At 38.8% G+C, this 20,603-nt stretch overlaps 2 protein-coding genes across 2 annotated transcripts in view; both read right to left on the bottom strand.

The window, feature by feature from the left end:
- Positions 1–2,616: 2,616 nt before the first annotated feature.
- Positions 2,617–4,439, bottom strand: LOC138049749 (Krueppel-like factor 6). Its single transcript, XM_068896158.1, has 2 exons — positions 4,197–4,439; positions 2,617–3,961 (listed from the first exon to the last, which is right to left on the bottom strand). The coding sequence occupies exons 1-2, from the start codon at positions 4,305–4,307 to the stop codon at positions 3,218–3,220; spliced, it is 855 nt and encodes a 284-aa protein (XP_068752259.1). The 5' UTR covers positions 4,308–4,439; the 3' UTR covers positions 2,617–3,217.
- A 4,004-nt stretch (positions 4,440–8,443) lies between these two features.
- LOC138049743 (importin subunit beta-1-like) overlaps positions 8,444–20,603 on the bottom strand; it is a 23,849-nt gene continuing 11,689 nt past the window's right edge. Inside the window, exons 14-25 of the mRNA XM_068896151.1 lie at positions 19,961–20,149; positions 19,546–19,676; positions 18,682–18,757; positions 17,569–17,703; positions 16,623–16,770; positions 15,900–15,982; positions 15,442–15,549; positions 14,288–14,431; positions 13,116–13,227; positions 11,834–11,948; positions 10,462–10,618; positions 8,444–9,038 (exon numbers count right to left, since the gene is read on the bottom strand). Of these exons, the coding sequence (XP_068752252.1) occupies positions 9,033–9,038; positions 10,462–10,618; positions 11,834–11,948; positions 13,116–13,227; positions 14,288–14,431; positions 15,442–15,549; positions 15,900–15,982; positions 16,623–16,770; positions 17,569–17,703; positions 18,682–18,757; positions 19,546–19,676; positions 19,961–20,149 (1,404 nt within the window). The 3' untranslated portion in view covers positions 8,444–9,032. The remainder of the gene's footprint in view (positions 9,039–10,461; positions 10,619–11,833; positions 11,949–13,115; positions 13,228–14,287; positions 14,432–15,441; positions 15,550–15,899; positions 15,983–16,622; positions 16,771–17,568; positions 17,704–18,681; positions 18,758–19,545; positions 19,677–19,960; positions 20,150–20,603) is intronic.

Genomic DNA, 20,603 nt, shown 5'->3' with positions numbered 1-20,603 from the left:
GGACAAAGTAAGTTTAAGTAATTCCATAAATGCAAGTATATTGATAGTGTTATACTAATCTTTGTATACTGGATTATTTACAATGAAAGTAGTCCAGACAACTGAAAGTTAGGCATAGGTCTCCTTTGCTAGCCTCATTTACAAATTTTTAATGATGGTTAAACACTGAAGAAGCTAATTTTTTTTTCTCGGTACATGATTCTACATATTGCAAGTTCTTGTACTAAATTGTTTAATTTTGTTACTTTTCCTCTATGCATCATGAAAACATGTATCTTAGGTTTTCAGTGAATGGACCAATGTCAGGTCAACTCGGCTGTGATCTGAATCAACATAATTATTTAGGGGCCAATTTTTTTCACTTGTTTGCATAGGCTTGACTGTTAGGTATATACAGTGTATATACTTGGAAAGAAAGAAATATCATAAAAAGCCCATGTTTACACAAATTAGTCCTTTGCAAGTAATGAAGTCTATGCTCTTTCTTCCAGACCATTGCAACTTTAATAACAGTTTAGCTTGCACACTACACAGTGTTGTTCATTTTGATGTCTTGGAAGTTAATTTTGTAATGGAAACATAAGATTTAGGTATCTAAAACAAAAAAAAAAAAAAAAAAAAAAAAAAAAGATTTAGGTCTCAGACGGACTTGAGCCAACTCTATATTTTTTGCCATATGTTTCAGAATTAGGGGAAATTTTATGACATTTTAGGAGTCTGGCCATCATATCATGATCACACATCTTGTCAAAATCTTAAAATAACACTCTGCTCATCTCCCAGAGATACTATGACAAATCCTATTTGACTGCAATAATTGTGGCTCTGACCTCTTAATTAAGAAACAAAAAATCAATCAAGCAAAACAGAATATTAAATATCGTGGGAAATGTTTGTGTAAAATGATATGCAACTGTTTGTGCAGTGATGGGTCTGTGCGACCTGTTGATAACCTGACAGTGTGTGATCTTGCTTCCAACTGAGTAAAATAGAATGCATTTCACTGGAGAGCAACAAACCTAAAACCTTACCAGCATGATTTATCATGAAATAATTGTGATAACAAGTATTACCCTTTATCATTGATTACTCTTGGTATTTGGCCTTTTAAGGTACTTTCAAGAGTCTGTGCAAGAAATCTTGAATAGTAACATTTCCACTGCAAATAAAAAAAAAAGCCCTTGGATGTATGAAATAAGGATTTTGTTTACTTGCTTTAAATCAATTTTGCTTTTTAGATTGATGGCTAAAGGAAGCATGTAAGGCATCAAAATGTCTGGCTGTTGTGTAACTTAAAAGGAAGAACAATTACTTCAGAGTCTAAAGTAAACACATATGCCTTATTGAGATAATAACTGGCCCAGACCTCATTATCAAAGAAATATTATTGTAATAAAGCTAGACAGTGCATTATTTTAACTGTGCACATGCAGTGTTCACTTTTCTAATTACTTAGAAGAGAGAAAAAGGTTTTTCGACAGATTGGAGACAATGTCAAATTTCTAAGTAACTCGGAAGATATCCAGTGAATAATTTGTTCTTTAGCATTTTAACAGCAGACGTTTTCAAGCTTCTGCAAACCAAAAAATTAATTCGGTCATTCACTTAAAAATGCACTAGGTATATTAGATATTTTCCAAAACTTAGTAATGGCTAATGCAAAATAAAAAGCCTCTCATCCCTTGAAGCTCTTAGACGAGATGCATCACAGAAAAATAATCTAAAAATTGAAACCATTCCAGGTTTTGTTTGATAAAAATAAAAATTACACCATCGATGCTACTCGTAAAAGACATTAACTTAAAGTTTAATGATAAACCGATCCAGCTGCACCACATTTTCAATTAGTTACTTTGTTCTTCCAGTTGAAGAAAAATAATGGATCAAGCGCGAGTTGTAGATTGTGTGATTCCTTAAATATCTGTTATCGTTAAAATTAGTAGATCACGTTTCGTAGATCGATATCATTGTCGATTTCAGTCCACTGATTTTTCATGCTCGCAGCAATGTGCACAAATTCTAGTTATGAAAAATAAGGACATCTTCAGCTGTAGCATAAACGATTAGATAAATAACCGAGGCGCTTACAACGAGCGCCGTTTCGACTTCACCACAAAAGTATTGAATTCTAAGATCTGGACTTGGTCGCAGAGGCAGATAACACACTTCCCCACCGAAAGTAAACACGCAAAAAATTGATGTAAACAAATTTCTTGTCAAGGAAGCGTGAAACCCTTTAACCTGACCAATTAATGCTCTGCTATTATTAAAATGTACTGGCTTAAATTAAATTTATTATCAATGCAAGACGAGGTCTGGTTTTTAAAAAAAGAGTTAATAATAATGTAGCTTATACTTCTGTGTCCTTATTAATCCAACAAAACTGTGCTAAGGACAATATTTTGTCAGTTTTTGTAAACTGAAACAGAACTGAACGGCAGAGATGTGGAATGCTTTATCTAGTCAGTCTGTCAGATACATGCGATTTTCTTTCAATAAACAATGACCACGTACGAAATTTTTCTTCAAAAAAACATCTGGCTTCAGTTGTAACATTAATGAAGAGCAAATCGTCCCCTTTACTGTGTGAAAACATACTTGACAAAACCAAGAAGGTTCGTTTTTTTAATTTTAATATTTCTGTACACTAATTTTTTCTGTCCTCGGCATACACAATGCCAAATTTTACACATACATAACGAGATTTCTTGTGTTCGTCTTAGAGCCTGCAAAGGTAAATCTCCCATCTCAAATATGTTTACATCTGATTTTTCTCCAGGCTATTTGGATATTTTCAACGCACGTACATTAAACGATGTTTTTAGATCTCTTTATAACGCTTTATACGAGGATTTCATATGGAATTTAATAATACAAAATCCTTTAATTTATTCCCATCGGACAGAGTCCTTTTCTTCTAGGCTTTCATTTCCTCTCAGCTTTTATGCAAATGATTCTGCCTTTCTTGTCGTCCACACAAGGCCTGACCAAAAAGCTACTTTCCTCCCTCCTACGCCGATCATATTCAACTCTCTGCACATGAAACTGCAAAGAAAGCACATGTTGCTTGCTTGTATAACCGGGATTGTGGTACATCATAGACACAAGGGTTCACCTCGTGAATTATTGATACTAATTCAAACATGTTTGAATGAAAGGTAGCCCGATGAATTCCAAATTGCAATATTCATTCACCTACAATTATATTTTCCCCTAGCTACGCGTGTCTTTTCATATGTAAAGCTAAATGGTCCGACCTTGAAAAGCAGCGATCACAGTGAACACATTTGAACGGTTTTGCTCCTGTGTGTTTTCTATAATGTCGTGTAAGTTCATCCGAGCGAGCGAAACGCCAATTGCATCCATCCCAGGAACAACGGTACGGTTTTTCACCAGTATGAGTGCGTTGATGAGCTTTAAGATGAGAGCTTTTCGTATAAACTTTTCGGCATCCACTAAATTGGCAACGATGAACTCTTCTTTTACTCTCGGAGTCTTTGTCTTTTGGGCTAGCTGCCCTTGCATTTCCACTTGCGCCTTTCACGCGTGGAGAGCGCGAAGCTGGTCTGCCCGATCGCTGTTGGGAATTATTGTTGAACAGTTGCACTGGTGATTCTGGTGAGCTCGGTGGTGTTAGTGGTAAAACTGGCTTAGGAATTTTGCTAATATCTTCGCAACTTGCTTGAGTAGGTAATGTGATCTTCAGAGGCTTTACTGGGAGATCCATAGATGGTTTAGTTTCCGTTGGAGTTTCTGGAAGGACGGTTGGCACAGAGGGAAATGTGGCAATTGAAGTGAAATCTATCGGTTTAATATCCCAATCGTCGCCAAATGGAAAATTTGTCTCGTCAAAAGGTTGCAATAAAAATTCATTCCAAGGAGCAGGATTTGCTAAATTTGAGTCTTTGCTGTCCAGAGAAGATGGCTCTGGACAAAGATAACGATCCATTTCAAGCCTCGTCTGGGAAGAGAAAATAAAATACATGAGTTTGTGCGCGAAGAGTTGATTCCGAGCGCGAAAATGAAATACACAAGCAATACGAAAGGAAATAAACATGGCTGATTTACAAAACAGAAACGCGGTTTGCGAATGACGATTAGCTTCCTGCCAGAGGTCTAATGTTTGAAAGGCCACATGCCTTGACCCAAAGCACAAAATGATAGCAAAACTCCAGCATAAAAACATGCAGACATACCTGGGCCCAATCGTCTTCTAGAGAAGGAAGCGAGTAGAAAAAGCCAGTGTCGTGAACGGTTTGCAGTTCGTGGAATATTGTGGCGCACGGTAGAGCAGAGTGGAGATCCATGTTGTTTGCGTGTAGAGAGAGAGAGAAGTGAAAGTTGAGCGCCACGGATGACTGAAATGAAGGAATGTCAGGATAACACAACACTCCGCTTCTGTCAAACGCACTCGCCGACGCTCAAATTAGACGGAAAAATAATACAAGGGACCCTTGGGTGCCTTAAAGTGCCGAGTGTAAAATTGTCTTTTCGACATGTGCACGATGATTGGCAGATGGTATTGAAATATAACCAATCAAATCGTTCGTTTTTTCAACAATCATATTCAGTCAAAACAACAATAGAGTCTGACCAATCGACAAATCACTCAACAAAGGCCTTATAAGGCATAGACTATTTTAAGCTATGATATAAAAAATCAGCTGGAACGAGCACTGAACTGAGTGCTTGCAAATTTTTCTTTGAAAAAAAAGTTAATGTACGAGTGAAAGCTGTTTGCGCGTTGGCTTCCACACCGACCATCATTCGTTTATTGCAATCAACACAAAATTACCGGTTAATTTCTAATGGTATCAAAGTGATCTTCGAATTTGCGGTTGTGTGACAAATAGTAGAATACATGATGTCAGATTCCCACGATGAAAGAGTGATCTCGGCTGTTGTTATTGCGTACTTGCTAGAATTGATAAAAATACACAAAAAGACGTGAAAAGCAGGATATTGCGCCAAGACGACAAAATCGTCATATTTCTTTTGGTGTCGATTACTATGCGTGACTTTTACAATTTCAATGTTTACTGTTTTCGCGGCGCATTTAAAATAGCAAAGTGCAGAACGAAAACAAACACACCAAATAGCGAGAATGAACTCTTTGTAACAAAGACACGACCTTTTGCTGTTCTCGAAGCTTTATTTAACTTAAAAAACTTCAGCTCTTACAAGACGTATCGCTTTTCTAGAATTTGAGCGCGAATATTTCAAAAAGAATCTATATTATAAATGAAACCAACAAGAAATGAACATACATTGTCTGCTCATAGAGGCAAGACAACGTTACGATCTGAATTCAAAGAAACCATAGATTTTGATCATTTCTGTTGTAATATTTAAACTCATTTAGGCAGAATTACTATCCTGAATAATCCTTTTGTTTTCAGCAAAACAAGAGTTTTGCACCGCAGGGCAAACTCATCGGAGAAACATCATTAACTTGTCAGTCAATAAAATGTCAAAAGCTTGCCGCGAACGCGCGAAAAATCTTAATGCAAACACTCTCGAGATCCGATAAATAAATATTTGCCCGTAATATCATGCTCGAATTGTTCTGCATAATATTACTAACAAAAATACTTTATTTTCAACGTATATAAAGCACGATCGCTCTTTGCTGGGAAAAAAGAATGTTAATAAATCTAGTTGAGCGACGGTTGTTCATAACTTAACAAGACAGAACTCACCAATAACATTTGCATGAGGAGTCAATGCCCAACAAGTCTAATAGCTTTATTAGAATCAGCTCAATTTTTCTAGTTGTTTACATACCGCGGTTTAGCTGCTCTATTTATAACAAAGTGGTTTCGTGGTACGTTAACAGGAGCAGAGAGCGAAAATTTACAAATCCCTGGATCAGTTTGGCGGTAGCTCTTGAAAAAGGACACCGCAAAGTTTCTTCCTTTGCACTCAGTTGGAAAACATCCGCAAAAAAAACAGTTTTGGCGCGATTCTTGAGCAGGCAAGACAACAGAGAAAACAAAAACAGCCAATATCCTAATACTAAAAAGTGGGTTTTGTTAAAACGGAATAGGAAGAAGGATATGTTCGAGAAAGGTTAATTTCTGTATATCCTGGACAACTGCCGCAATTTTTCGCACTTTTGAGGAGCAAGTGGGTCACTCCGATTGGAAAAAAAACGCAAAACAGAATCTCTCTTGGAAGCGGCCCACTTCTCTCCCATTACAAATCCACTCAAATTTTCAGGCTTTAAATTTCTTTCCGCATCATTGCTCAGCACTCGGAAGTAATGGAGACTTCAAGTCTGGGATTTTCAATGAAGACATAACAGCACGATAACAGAATTCGGTCGATTTACTAAAAAAACAGATTGCAACATTAAAGTCATGCCCAAATTCTCATGGTTCACTCGCATGCTGTATTAAATATAACTTTCTTCAGACCTAACTGCATACTCAGTTTTCTGGAATTTGCCAAGTCCCTAATTGCTTTCATTAACAATTTTTAGCCGCTTTAGCGAAGTCACGCACCAAGGCGATGCGCACAGACCTAAGATTTTAGCGATAAATTATAATGAAACCAAAAAAAAAGTCTCGGTCAGCTCGAGGATATCTGCTGTATTCATGATCACGCTTTAGGAATGGCTTTCCAATGTCAGTGTTTTTAAAAATAACTTAACGGGTTTCCCCTAAACTCGCTGTAGGTGTCCTCTCAAGGTTGGTCCGGTCTATGTCTGGATCTCGAATGTCACACTCCAAAGCATAGTTAGTGGGTAACGATTACAAGAAATACTTGCCGGAAATGAATCACTGCATTGGCAACATACCAAGCGATTTGATAACTTTAACATCATTATCTAGGATTTATATTGGCACAAGACGAAACAGTGGATGTTGTTATAAAACGAAAGGAATTCAAAACGGGCCAATCACAAAACACTGTGAAGTGCGTGTACGGCAACAAAAAAATACCCCTCGCACTGTAGTTTTCCATCAAATTGGGTGAGAAAACAACACCTTCCAACGAAGCCTATTAATATGTCTTGCCAAAAAGCCAGTGGTTTGTAAGCGGCTGTAAAGCAAGTGAGGCTACCACGCAGTGTAACAAAAGCATAACGGATGATTGGCAAAAACCTAACCAAATATTAAAATCCCTTTTTTTTGGCTGCCAATGGAGTTGTCGAAGTAACCAATCCACAGGCAGACAACGACCCCTCTCTCTCCTTTGAGAGTATCACACGTGCGACTCTATGGGAAAACGTGGCTTACGGGTGAACACAAACTGGTTCCTCTTCTCTGGTACTGCACAATGTGGTACTAACTTAAGCATCAGTGAGTAAAATCGAAAAAAACATTCAGAACACTATTATCATTTCCTTTAATTTTCTGAGGTGGCATTTCTTATTTACTAAGTGATTGAATAAGGTTGAACTCTTAAATAATATATCGACAGGTAAAGCTTGTGCCTTTGTCTGAAAAAGCAGACATATTTAACTTGAAACAAAAGATGTTCACAAACAGACTAGTTTGAAGGATGCTCGCGCGGAGCGTGCGTGTGAGAAGGAGGTCTCCACGCTAACATGTGGTTGGCATGCACGCAGGTAAAAATGTAAACAAACAAGGAAGTCGTAGTAGCTTCTTCAAAACAGCTTTTTAATAGCTTAGCAAGTGCGCAGACTTAGTTTCTATTCCTTTTTAAAGCTTTTTATTTCCTCTTGGTGGAAACAATTCATACCAAATTTTAAACGACATTCACTGTACATTAAGGGCCCACTGACGTATTTTTTGGGGTGCGTTGCTAAGGATGTAATAGTTAAGTAATTTGAGAAAATTTGGCATTATTTTGGTCACTTTCCAACTTTTGTAAGCGAATGACCCTAAATATGACGTCATCATACCACGCCCATGGTCACGTGACCAATAAAAGAAAACTCTAAATTTGTCTCCGTGTTACGCAATTTGGGTATTTAATCGATGGTTTGATAATTAGTATTCGTTTTTGCATCCAGCCAAGCATGGTTTTCTTTTTATTTTGAAAAATGTTCTTTTTAGAGACATAAACGATACTGAAATATCCATAACTTTTTCAAAAAAGATGATTTTAAAAAATCAATGCTTAGCTATATTTTGTGTTTGGGGCTGAAACGCGCCATGTAAAAAAAAATTTAATTCAATTTAAAACCGCCGGAAATTTAGCTTTTTTCTCAAACCGGAAGTCAGTTCGTTTACGCATGCGCAGTTGATCTGAGAACGAGCGCGAGGAAGGGCGAAGAAAAATCTTCGATGGAAACAACAGTTTATGCGGTGACTTTTGCTTGTGAGAAGCTTGTGAGTGGGTTTTCTTGTCAGCTCATGATATGATGACGTCAGTTACCGGAAGTAACATTTCACTTCCTTAGCAACGCGCGAAAAATCCGTCTGTGGGCCCTTAAACTTCGCTTTTGATTATTTCAATTATTAATGGAGTGCAGTTCACAAAAATAAGATTTATCTCACGGATTGACCTACATTAAAACAAGACGAAATCGAATGTGTGTATAACAGATGAGGAATAATTCTCACAGTCTTCGCAAATACATCCACTAAGATCATTATTGGGGGTGGGGTGGGAAGGTACAATCTTTTATCCGTCTCTCCATCACTAAGGCAGAATTTATTTTTTCATTTCGAGGATGTCTTGTTCCGCTTTAACGTAAGCAGGCTACACCTTTTACAGGCCCGAACAAGGTTGTTCCCTTTGTTCTCTCGCCGCGTTGGCATTCTGTGCGTCCGAGTCACTGAATCAGTATTGCACGTTACGATCGTGCAAGGCACAGTCCAGTTGCCTGACTATCTTTGGCTGAAAACCTCGACCTTGCATCCTCGCGTCATTCACGTCAAGTCGGCTGTAATTGGCCCGTCGAAAGGCACCTTGTCTGGCCTGCTAGTTCTGTTTAGGGGGGAGGGGTGGGGTAACGCACACGCTCGCCACTCATGTCCACCAGAAAGCACGGTTTCGACCTCTGGAGGGCTCGTTTCTCACGCACTCTCGCACGCTCGCTCTTTTGTCGCCTCAAGTGATCAATTCTGAAATAAAGAGGAGAGAAAAGGTTTTGGTATCAGCAGGCGTGGCTAACCGATTTAATCATTTTGACCAATCATGAGTTAACCTGCGATCAGGCGTACTTTTCTTTAGACAGGGCGGAAAAGCTCGCAGGTTAATCATGAGTACACAATGATGGTCGCAGTGTAAGAACACCGGGAATCCATGTACGTTATATAAAAACACTCGAAATGGAGAAGTGATTCGCGCACTTTGGAGCGAGTTTCAATCGAGTGCCGTAAAACCAAAACCAAAGAAATTACTTTGGCCAATCAAAAAGGTTGGAGACAATCCAGCAAACCAATCAAAACTCGAAGTAATTACAAGTAGCCGACACAAAAGGCCATAAGCGCAAGCCACAATTGGTTTTGGTTTCACTTTTGATTGGTTAAAAAAGTGGCGCGAAAACTTTGAACCAATCACTGAGTGAAGTAGATGCAAAACCAAAGTAATTAGGTAATTACTTTCGACACTCAATTGAAAACCGCTCTAATATCTGGACAATTCAAGCAATTGTCTCTCAAAGACACATGGCTTCAACAGCATTCGAAATCATGACCTCTGCGAGGCCAGTGCAATGCTCTTCTCCATTTCGACTGTAACCCGTACTTCCAATGTACATTAATTTTATTTCGAAATGGAGAGATGTGATCCTTGCACTAAGATGGACAATTTAAGCAATAATTGTGTTTTATAGACACCAAAAGAACTCATGTGGCATTAACAGATTTGAACCAATGACGTCTGCAATGCCGTTGCAGTGCTCGTCTTTAACCCACATTTCCAATTTACATACATTTCAAAATGCATACACGTACTGGCAACTCTCCAAGCAAGAATGACCATCGCAGTAGAGTCCGAAACTTAAGCAGTTGCAAAGCAAACCTGCAAAAATCAAGGCTAGAATGGGACACTAATGCGATTTTGCAACACTCCGCCATCTGAATTACGATGTCCCGCCGCTACGAGGTGAATAAATAGTTCTAAATTATTTTGAGCATATTTTGAACTCTAAGAAAGAACGAACATCGAATTTGAGAGCTCATCTAGTGGAATTCAAGGCTTAGATTTGTTTTCAAGATTCCTTTGCAATAGTCCTTATGCGTGCGATGACGTCTAACTAGCTAATTCCACTTTCTCCACCAAGCCTCGGATTCGAAAATCAAACTTGTAAATTTTAGCACGAGCTAAATCCCAGAGGAGCAAACTTGTAAAGAAAAAAAACACACATGCGAACAGTATTGCATGTCCAAATGATGTGAACAATTCTGTTCAAATGAGGCTTGGTGGGGAATTTTGAGCATAAGGCCTACTGCTTGAGCTGGTTTTGTTCACAAACCTTTCATATTAAATAGATTGCAACCGCAGCCAGGATGCGATGTTTGTGAGACAACTTGATTGACTGACCTGTTGTTGTTTGAGCTTGCGCATTTCCTTGGTGGCCCAGGTAGCAACCTGTTTTGTTTTGTGTGTCTTTGATCGCCTGCCTTCCTGCAGCAGCTCATTTATTGCCTGCTTCTCCAACAATGGATGTACTTGAGCACCAAAAGCAGAACAAATATCGCTAACAGAGGAAATTGATGAAACATGAATAATAATAATAACAACAACAACAACAACAACAATAATAATAACAACAACAACAACAACAACAACATGCAAAAGATCAGGACGGAAGTGCGGGAGTGTCAAATAGAGAAGTTACAGGATGAGGTCAGAAGTCAACGATGGCAAAGGCGTCTAGTGACTATCAGGATGGAGGATGAGAGTTTAAGTACGGATGGCGGCTCACAGAGTGGAAGAACTGCCCATCACACACCATCACTGGACTCGCTGAGCTATACGATGCTGGATGTAACGATGAGCGAGCTCATGGGAGGCAGAAACTACAGACGCACTGCGAAAGATGCAGAGGGCAGTGCTCTCGGGAATGTTGAATTTTGCCCGGACTTTCAAGGTTGCAGTCTGAATTAGAAATATAGATAAAAAGAGGACCGTAAACACAACATAGCTTTTAAGGATTATTTATGTATATATAGATCTTGCATTGTAATTTAAGGTGGCTCAAACCAGCTGCAACACTTGAAAGAAACGTCCTTACCAGGAGGATTGACAACCATGTATCACTTAACAGCAATGTCATGGTACCATATCAAACACCAATTATTGCTGCAAACGATTCGGTCATTTTTGTCACGTAGAAAGTTACCATGGCAACAGGAAAGCCCTGCAAAAACACCCCTTATTTTGGCTTTAGCTACTCGTATCTCAAAAATGAATGCGGTACCCCATTTTTTATTTCTGAAATGTAATCAGCATGCCAGAATAAAATTCTGGAGTGGATTCAGAGCCACCTTAAATAATTGAAATTTTGAGGTAGCTCTGGATCCGCTCCCCAGAATGTTTTTAACCTTCGCAGAGAGTTTCATCTTCGCCTGCTGATCACTTTTGTGCAATAAAAAAATTGGGGTCACGGGGTTCGTTTTTCAGATATGATGAGCAACTAAAGCCAAGTTATAGGGTGTTTTTGCAAGGCTTTCCTGTTGCCATGGTAACTTACTACGTCTCAAAAATGACTGCAACTATTTCAGCAATAATTGATGTTTCACATGGTACCATAACATTGCTGTTAAGTGATACAGTGTTGTAGTGTCAATCCTTCTAATAACAAGGTCTCTTTAAAGTGTTTGTGAACAAACACTGGAACAACCCAGAGATATCACTACCCATACTATATGTGCACAGGATTCTGGGCAAACAGTTTGACAACACAGCTTACCCCACGAGACCACAGGCACTGGATACATTGCTTTCAGAGTGATCCTGATCAGTGCTTATGGCTTCAATAAACCCTATAATGTGCATGATGTGGGGCTGAACAAGACTTAGATCAGCTGAAAAAAGAACAAAATAACAGGAGAATATTAAAACATCGTTAGTTTACCGTGCACACTTTTGGAGCAATCTTTGGTTGTTCAAAGAAGATCAGGAGAGTTGACATTCAATCTATAATGGGATTGGCTCCAAAAAACATCAACAGTATTCAAGTCAACATATTGTCGAACAGGGTTATTTTGAAACAATCATTGTTATCTGTTTTATTGTGGCATTATTCTTGTTACTTTAGAACATAGGTAGACAGGGGGCCTCAAAAGGCGGACAGTCAGTCTGTCCATGCATCCATCAATTGCAATCAGTCATTAGTCAATCATACATGTATGGGGTAGAAACCTAGCACTTCACATTACACTCTAATCAGTTAAGTCTGCTCAAATGTAAGTGCTACACGGCCAACGTTTGCAAAAACGTAATCCTTCCCGTACTTGTACATATTTAACATCTTCAGTTCCCACAGCCTGCTCCCGTCTGACCTTGTAGCTCAGTCGGCAGAGGAGAGGTGATGTAACCCGAAGGCTGTGGATTCAATTCCCACCCTGGTCAGAATTTCTCTCTGTCCCATTTCCATTAGTAGGGCTAACGCTCACATGGTTCATATGGGGTAGAAACCTAGCACTTCACATCACACTCTGATGGAGATGTAGATGGAGACTAATCTCACTGGTCCTATCTCTGGGCCAAAAATACATTCTTTGATGACACACTTTCACTTGCTCAAATAGTAGGGAAATTAAGCAAGGACAACAACAACAGCTTCAAGAATGTTGTCTAAAATATGATCCCTCGTTAATGTAATGATTTTGCAATTACTCCATGTCGCCTGGCATGGAAAGTATGTATCAACATTCCTTGAATAAAATTGGCGAGAATGGTGTGGATATTCAGAGAGCAAATGCAAAAATTTACCACCAGGGGCTCAAATCCTCCACATAACCACAAACTTGGTCATTTCATGTCATTGTGAGGATGAGAACGGCATAAAAATGTACCAAAATGTAAAACGCATTTGCAGGATGTGCAAAGCTTGTTTTTTCTAATTACACCATGGCATTTTCATAGCTGTTGTCATCATGCTTGCTTCCGCTCCCTAATGCTGACCACACTGTCACTAAGTTGGTCAGTGTCCCTAATGCTCATTCAGTAAGTCAGAAGTCAGCACTCACGACTAACGGTTCCTTCAGGGGAGTCCCCCTTGAGTCCCTGTATTATTCCAGTGTAAGCTTCCAAGCAGCCCTCTCTTAAGTCATTTAAGTAATCCACCATGTCATAATCAGACTGGAAAAAAAATATGAAAAGAAAGATCAGACAAAATCATTCTGAATGGGTTAACGGAAGCGGGAAGAAAAAAAAACGACTTACGGAATACAGCCTAGGCTGGGGCCGAGTCTCATTCAAGCGTAGTCTGCTAGCAGTCCCATATTTGGCTTTAGATGCTCTTGTCTCAAAAACGAACTCAGTGACCCACATTTTTTATTTCTGAAATGTAATCAGCATGCCCGAATGAAACCTTCTGCAAAGTTTAAAAAAATTCAGGAGTGGATTCAGAGCCACCTTAAATAATTGAAAATTGAAGGTAGCTCTGAATCTGCTACACAGATTTTTTTTAAACTTTGCAGAGAGTTTCCTGTTGGCCTACTGATCACTTTCACACAATAAAAAATTGTCACCGAGTTAGTCTTTCAGATATGAGCAAGTAAAGCCAAACTATAGGGTGTTTTTTGCAAGGCTTTCCCGTTGCCATGGTAATTTGTTTCACATGGTACCATTACATTGCTGTTACATGATAAAGTGTTGTAGTGTCAACCCTTCAAATAACAAGGTCTCTTGAAAGTGTTGAAACTAGTTTGAGCCACCTTAAGTTGCTCACAAAGTGTGATGATCTCTCCCACTCAGAATTAAGCAGTTGAAAGGGGACACCACTGGAGCTGGTCAACAGAATAAGAGAATAGAATGGGGTTTTTTTTTTCATCATCTATCTGAGTAGAGCTGCATATTAAGTGTCTCCAATAAAAGAGCTTTTACTGTAGTGGCAGACTTAAATTAATTAATTAACTCAAACCACTCAGATTGGGCAAATAACGTTTCAGTTAGTCTCCATGGAAGGGTGATTAAATTTATCATAAAACTCAATGGGATGCACATACAGTCATTAGAACATAATTTCAGTTGCTGATGAACTTGAGTATTTGAAGACTTCAACTAGAATAAATCTTGACTAAAGTAATTCACACAAACTTAACGTTAGAAACCCTAATTATAAGAGGTTGAAACTTGGAATAGGCGTACAACAGACATTTTCTGTATACTGCCATGCAAAGCCTTATCTTTAACTTACTTTGTCTACAGTAGTAACTGATGCTTGATTTAAAGTCGCAATGACAACTTCATAGTAGGTTTTGAAGTTTGGACCAATAGCTAAGGCAATATCACCAAACACAGATAGAATCTGTGGCTTGACATTCCTGTGTACAGTCCCATCCTGTATAATGTAAACAATAATAATGCTTATAACAGTATATTTGCCAAAAGAACAATATGTACACAAAACAAAGGACTGGTGAGAGGGCAGGGGAAGACCTAGCTCTGGCATCATTGACATTCATGCGTGGGGTGGGTGACAAAATATGGACTGATAGCAACTGCCAGAGGCACCTTTAAAGGCTGACGTCTGATATTACCCAGAGAAAAAAAATTGTAAACCGCCATGAGACTTCGTGAAGTGGGGTATACAAAATCCATTATCATTACTATTGGTGATAATCAGGAGTGCTACAAACTCGGGCAAAACCTGTTGAGACACATTACAAGAATACCTATTTTTTTTGCACTCACCCTGACAAAAATGCTTACTGTCGCAAATTAAAAGACTGTTTTCCCCCTCCCCTATTGCAATGTTGTTTGCGGTAACACAAGAAATGCACGCTTGAGCTGCTAAGCCGAAACAACATTGCAACAGGCGTGGGGAGGGGGGCGAGTTTGTTTCTTTTGGACATGATGGTACCATGGCGCGAAATTGAAAATTGGATTGAAATGTCTCAACAGGTTTGTCCAGGGTTGTAGCAAGAAAGACAACAGTGACAGCAATACAATCAAAAACTGGGTTTTATTAGCAAAAAGATGCAAGCAGAGTGTCTTTCCTTCAGGAAAACAAAATTACCCCATTTGAGGTTCTCAATATTTTACTCTCAGAATTTACTTCTACTGCATTCCTCCAATATTGTAGCTAACTTCACCCACATTAATACAATGCACACTGAATGGAATAACCAACAAAGAGACAATCTTGCAAATGCTTAAAACTCTTTAAGTGACAATTTCCTAGGGATTGCTGCTTGGTGGTTAAAGCTTCCAAATAAAACAAAGGCAGCCTTGTAATTTTGTTGTCCTGAGAATGGACATCAAATTAAAATCTGAAAATCACGCATGTATGCACCCATACCAAGGTTTCCATGCATCTCAAGATAACTTCAACAAAACGTTTAAACTCACCGCCAGGTTTTCCAACAAAATTTGCATAAAGAGGTCACTGTGGCTCAATACGTTTGATGATAAGGCTCGAGCAATGTCACCTACCAAACCAACGGCAGCTATACACACCTACAAACACAACAATGGAGGAAATATTTCACAAAACTATTATGTGCCAAGCTGGAATGATCATTGAGGACAATATGCTTGGTCACCAGGCAAATGAAAGGAAAGGAACTTTATTTAAGTGCACAAGTCTGCTAGTGTTGGAGCACAAATTGGAGACACTGTAAACTGAAATCAACAAATTAATGCACCCACCACCTCTATTGAAAATAAGAATTTTTTTAGTACCATCATCTTGATGAGGTTCAGTGTACAAAATGAAAGAATTTTAAATTTGTGTTTAAAGGTTATTCACAATTTCTTTAGGTCCACCAGAGACATACAGAAAAAGTGATGTCAGTACTTATTATTACCTGGTGTTCAGCTCTGTTTTGGAGTGCTTCTATAAGGTAGGGTTTAAATGCTTCCATGTATGTGATAAATTCAGCACCAACAACTGCAAAGTAAGGCATAACAATTATGACAAAATAATATTACAGCCCCATCAGTTTGTTACACGCTTTTAGTCATTATTCAACAAGCAAATCGAAAAAGGCCAAAGGAGCAACTCTATGGAAAAGATTTGAGTTTAAACAGAAACCCATAAGGGTTGAAACGTGTAACGCGCGTTCACAGCTTCCGAATATTCAGTCCGAACTGATTGGTTGAATGTTTCAGTGCTAAGTACCATATTTGGAAACCCCTCGCTCTTGTTGTTCCAAATATGGTACTTAGCAAATTGAATATTCAGAAGCTTGTTTCCCAGCACACAAGGGGCCGTTACACGTTTCAACCCTTATGAGTTTCTGGTTTAAAACAACACACTCTACAAAAACAACAAAATAATCTTATCTGCCCTAGGAAACCAGAAACATTATCTGGAATAAAAGAATGAAGAACCCACTTCCATTGAACAGCCTGATTTTTCAAGTTTAAGATGCCAGCTTCTATGAATCTCCTGCAGCTCATTGGTAGACATCCAAACAAGTACAATTCTTGAAAGGTCATGGGTTCCACTCCCAGAATGCCCAATTGTAACAGCATGTAAAATTTATTATTTAACTTGCAGTGAAAGCTGTAATTCCTCATTTACTGACCTTCAACTAGTGTACCAATAGCCATAAGAGCATCTTCCTGCACCCCACCTACAACTCCAGTACCAGCATTTAGCATCTGAAGCAAGGCTGTCATAACTGGATTTGCAATCTGTAATGCATCCTGGGGATTTACTTTTCTAAGAACACTCTGTTGAAGGAAAAAAATTCTTTAACCCATTGACCCCTAGGAGTGAGATTTATGTCGTTTTCTATTGGAATCAGCCATTTCAGCCGCAACTGGTTTAGGTTGAAGGGGTTGATGCTTCCCAATAGAACACTTTTCCAACCGTTTTTGGTTAAAACGCGGTAACTCCTGGGAATAGTTATTACCACAATTCTCAGCGTTGACAAGTTGAGGCCCAAAAGCAACAAGGCAGGAGTCTGCGGCCGACATTAAATGGCCTGCGCATACGACAGCGGTCGCTGCCAATGCTTTTTCAACCGTTTCAACCTAGTTTGATGCCGGTTGAAAAAGTTGATCAACCAAACCAACCTAAAAAACCCAACCAACCCAACCAACTAAAAAGGGTTGATCCCAATAGAACACAACCTTATACAGATTTTAATCTGTCTAATGCCAGATGATTTTACTTGTAAACTGGGGTCATCCTAGGCACCCAAGAAGTACCCTGACTGGAAATTAAGTTCCAATTGGGTGCGTGGTGGCTAAATTTCTGATTTTAATATACCAACACGACACCAATAAGAAATTACACAGTAAAGCATTTGATGTTGCCCTTTGGCAGCATATTTATAAATACAAAAATAAACTGTCCGAGTGAGGCCTTGAGCTGCTATTTAAGACATTATTCCTAGCTTTCGCTGATCGTCATCAGGGAGTAGATGATGATGCAGCAAAAGCTATGAATAAAGTTTTTAATGGCAGCCAGAAACCTCACTCAAACAATAATTTGTTCTTCTACAAAAGGCAGTGCTAATTTCATACCTGAAGGGTGGCACATAGTAGAGATTGCAAGTCATTGTATTGGGCTCTGTCTGAAACATTTTTCTCCATTTGCAAAACATGTTGCAGCCGGTGCAGAATGACAAGTGTCGTTTTTTGTACAACTTCATAACAATCCTGAATAACATAAAACAATAATTATTTTAAGCTAAATTTTTCATATTCGTGCAAAACATAGCTATCGCTGCAAACTGTGTTTATTTTATTGTTTCCCAGGTTTTTTCATCATCAATAAGATTAAGTTACACAACAGTTATTTTTACTTTACTTTTCAAAGGAAAAATCTTCAGCCCTTCAGCTGGTTTTGAGGTTTACAAGTTTTGAAATAATAACAACAACAACAACCAGGAAATCAGGGGATAAAGTATGTTCTGAAAAACCGACAGAAGGAGTGCAAAAACTGACTTCAAGTCCTGGACTTACTGTCACGAGGGATGAGTTTGGGACTCTACTCTTCTCTGGGAGGTTTTTCTCTGAATGCTCTCCTGACTTGATCTGTTTTCATTTCATGTGTCTTGATTTCCCCAATTATTATTACATAGCACCTGAGCTCAGCTGGCTAAGCTCGAAACTTAGTCATCATCCTCATCGTCGGATATACCGTATTTACCCGTGTTTAAGTCAACCTTTTTTTTATTAATATCATGAATTATTATTACTACTTATAATAATAATAATAATAATAATAATAATAATAATAGTAATAATAATAATTATTATTATTATATTGGGAGGCAGTGTGGTCCAGTGGTTAGGGCGCTTGCCTTGAGATCCGGAGATCCCGGGTTCAAGACCCGCTCTGACCACTCGTTGAATTTGTTCCTAGTAGTCCCTGGTTCAACTTCCTAGCTGCACTTGTAAATAGCCAACTGGTTTGCCTCCGGCCAGTTGGGATTCTTATCAGTTGTAGTTGTTGTGTTCTGTTGTTTCGTTGATTTTGCTTCATTGGCCCTGAAAAGCCCCTATGGGGAGCGGTCAATTGAGTATGTAATTATTATTATTATTATTATTATTATTATTATTATTATTCAGTTAACATGCCAACATCTTTCCATTTCTTATTAACAATTTCACTGCATGTTCACATTTAGATACCTTTGCACTATTTTTTATTAACTCCATTACAGCTTCATATGCAGCACTTCTAAGATTCCCTTGGTTGGCATCCGCTCTGTTAAAGACAAATAATTTTATTACTTAAAAATAAACAATTCATGTATTCTGAAACAATTAACACTATTAATGATATGTCCTGTGAAGACAACAAATTGCCACAACAAACGCTGAATTGAACATAGCCCGGTATAGCTTGGACAATGTTAACTCAACGACTCCCTTGAGAGAGACTAGCAGAGAGGTGGAACACTCACTGGTGTTCATTCAGTTTGACTTTTTAAATTAGCCATCTGCAAACACTTACAACAAAAAACTGAAACAGAAAGGAAAAGGAAAAGAAAGGAAAGGAACTTTATTTAAGTGTCTAGTCGATTTAGCGCTGGAGCACTAATTGGGGACACCATAAAGTGAATTAACAATCAACGCAAATCAAGTCAAATGCTGGTTTTTGAGAAGAAGGGAAACCGGAGTACCCGGAGAAAACCTCTCGGAGCAGAGTAGAGAACCAACAAACTCAACCCACATGACGCCGAGTCGAGGAATCGAACCCGAGCCACATTGGTGGGAGACGAGTTCTCTCACCACTGTGCCATCCCTACACCCCAATATAAAAAATGTTTGAGCATGTTTAAATTGATACTACACTTTAAAAGAAGAACTCCCTTGTATCTGACTCTGAGAGTCGGGAGTAAAACATGAAGGGAGGCAACTTCACTGAAACATTCTAACGACACTGGGTCCACGAATTGAGCCAGGGAGGTGATGGCTTCTCTCCAATGCTTTCTATATATCTTGCCTCCGTAAAATTAATACAACCAAGACCAAAAATGGCTTAGTTCCCACCTGTCCGTAACAGCAAGAAGTTTATCCACTATTTGAGAAAACCACATTGACAAAGCGTAAGTTTGTGGTTCCTCTTCCTCATCAGAAACTGGAGCAGCTTCATAAGCTGCCTCTCCAAGAGAGTTGAATGCCTGCAAATGAAACGGAAACAGCAACATTCAAACGAATGAAATTCAAACAAAATTAAGCAAGAAAATCATGGTTTAACCAAACTGAGAAATGACACCAAAAAAATATGCTAATTTGTTTATACCAGATTTGGCACTGTAGGCAGGAGACAACTTAGAAGGCCACGCAGTTGCTCTGATTTCCAAGACCAGTCTACTTTTAAAACCTACCCTGTGTAACTACCTAATACATCTACATTATGAAAGTAGATGAACATTTACTGTGGTTGTATCGCTAATTATCTTACCCAACAGACATTTGCAGCCACACGTGGCTCAGCGTCAAGTCCATCCAACAAAGTTTCAACAAGCGATTGGAGGTAGTTTTCAATGGCAACTTGCGGCAATATCTCACAAATTCGGCCCAGAGTCCATGCCACAGAGTCTCTTACAATAACACTTTCGTCTTTCATTAACTTGATCAGCATGGGCATTGCCTGAAAATGCAAACAAAACACCACCTGTTTCAGACAATTAAAAAGATTTACTCCTCCAGATTTTATACTGATTATATATACAATATTATTTTCTTTCACTTGTCACAATATTTGATGTAGTTGGTGGTCAAAGCTTAAACGAGTGATTAACCCATTGACTCCTGGGGGTTCCCGACTGACAAGTAAAATCGTCTGGTGTTATCTATTTATTGGTCAGAGTTTAAGCCGGTTTGGGTGTCAAAGGGTTAATCAAACACCGGATAACTTTATCTGGTGGATACGTCACTTGCCGATAGTTTCAATCTCTGCAAAGATATTTGTATTTGTGCGCATAACCGTGAATACACACACTCTAAGCACATCTAAGTAAAGGCATGTACAAAAAGTTTGGCCAACCCAATGTTTAACATGAAGGATATTGCATATTCTGGATACAGCGACTTATCCACTGGAC

The sequence above is a fragment of the Montipora capricornis genome, chromosome 5 (genome assembly GCF_036669925.1).
Source record: "Montipora capricornis isolate CH-2021 chromosome 5, ASM3666992v2, whole genome shotgun sequence".
Taxonomy (NCBI): Eukaryota; Metazoa; Cnidaria; class Anthozoa; order Scleractinia; family Acroporidae; genus Montipora; species Montipora capricornis.
Note: the sequence above shows the minus strand (reverse complement) of the source record. Positions and strands in the feature narration are given on the sequence as shown.

Coding starts and splice junctions, on each gene's coding strand:
- LOC138049749 (XM_068896158.1), bottom strand. CDS start 4,307: ATGGATCTCCACTCTGCTCTACCGTGCGCCACAATATTCCACGAACTG. Junction 3,962..4,196: donor TAGAAGACGATTGGGCCCAG/GTATGTCTGCAT, acceptor TTCTCTTCCCAG/ACGAGGCTTGAAATGGATCG.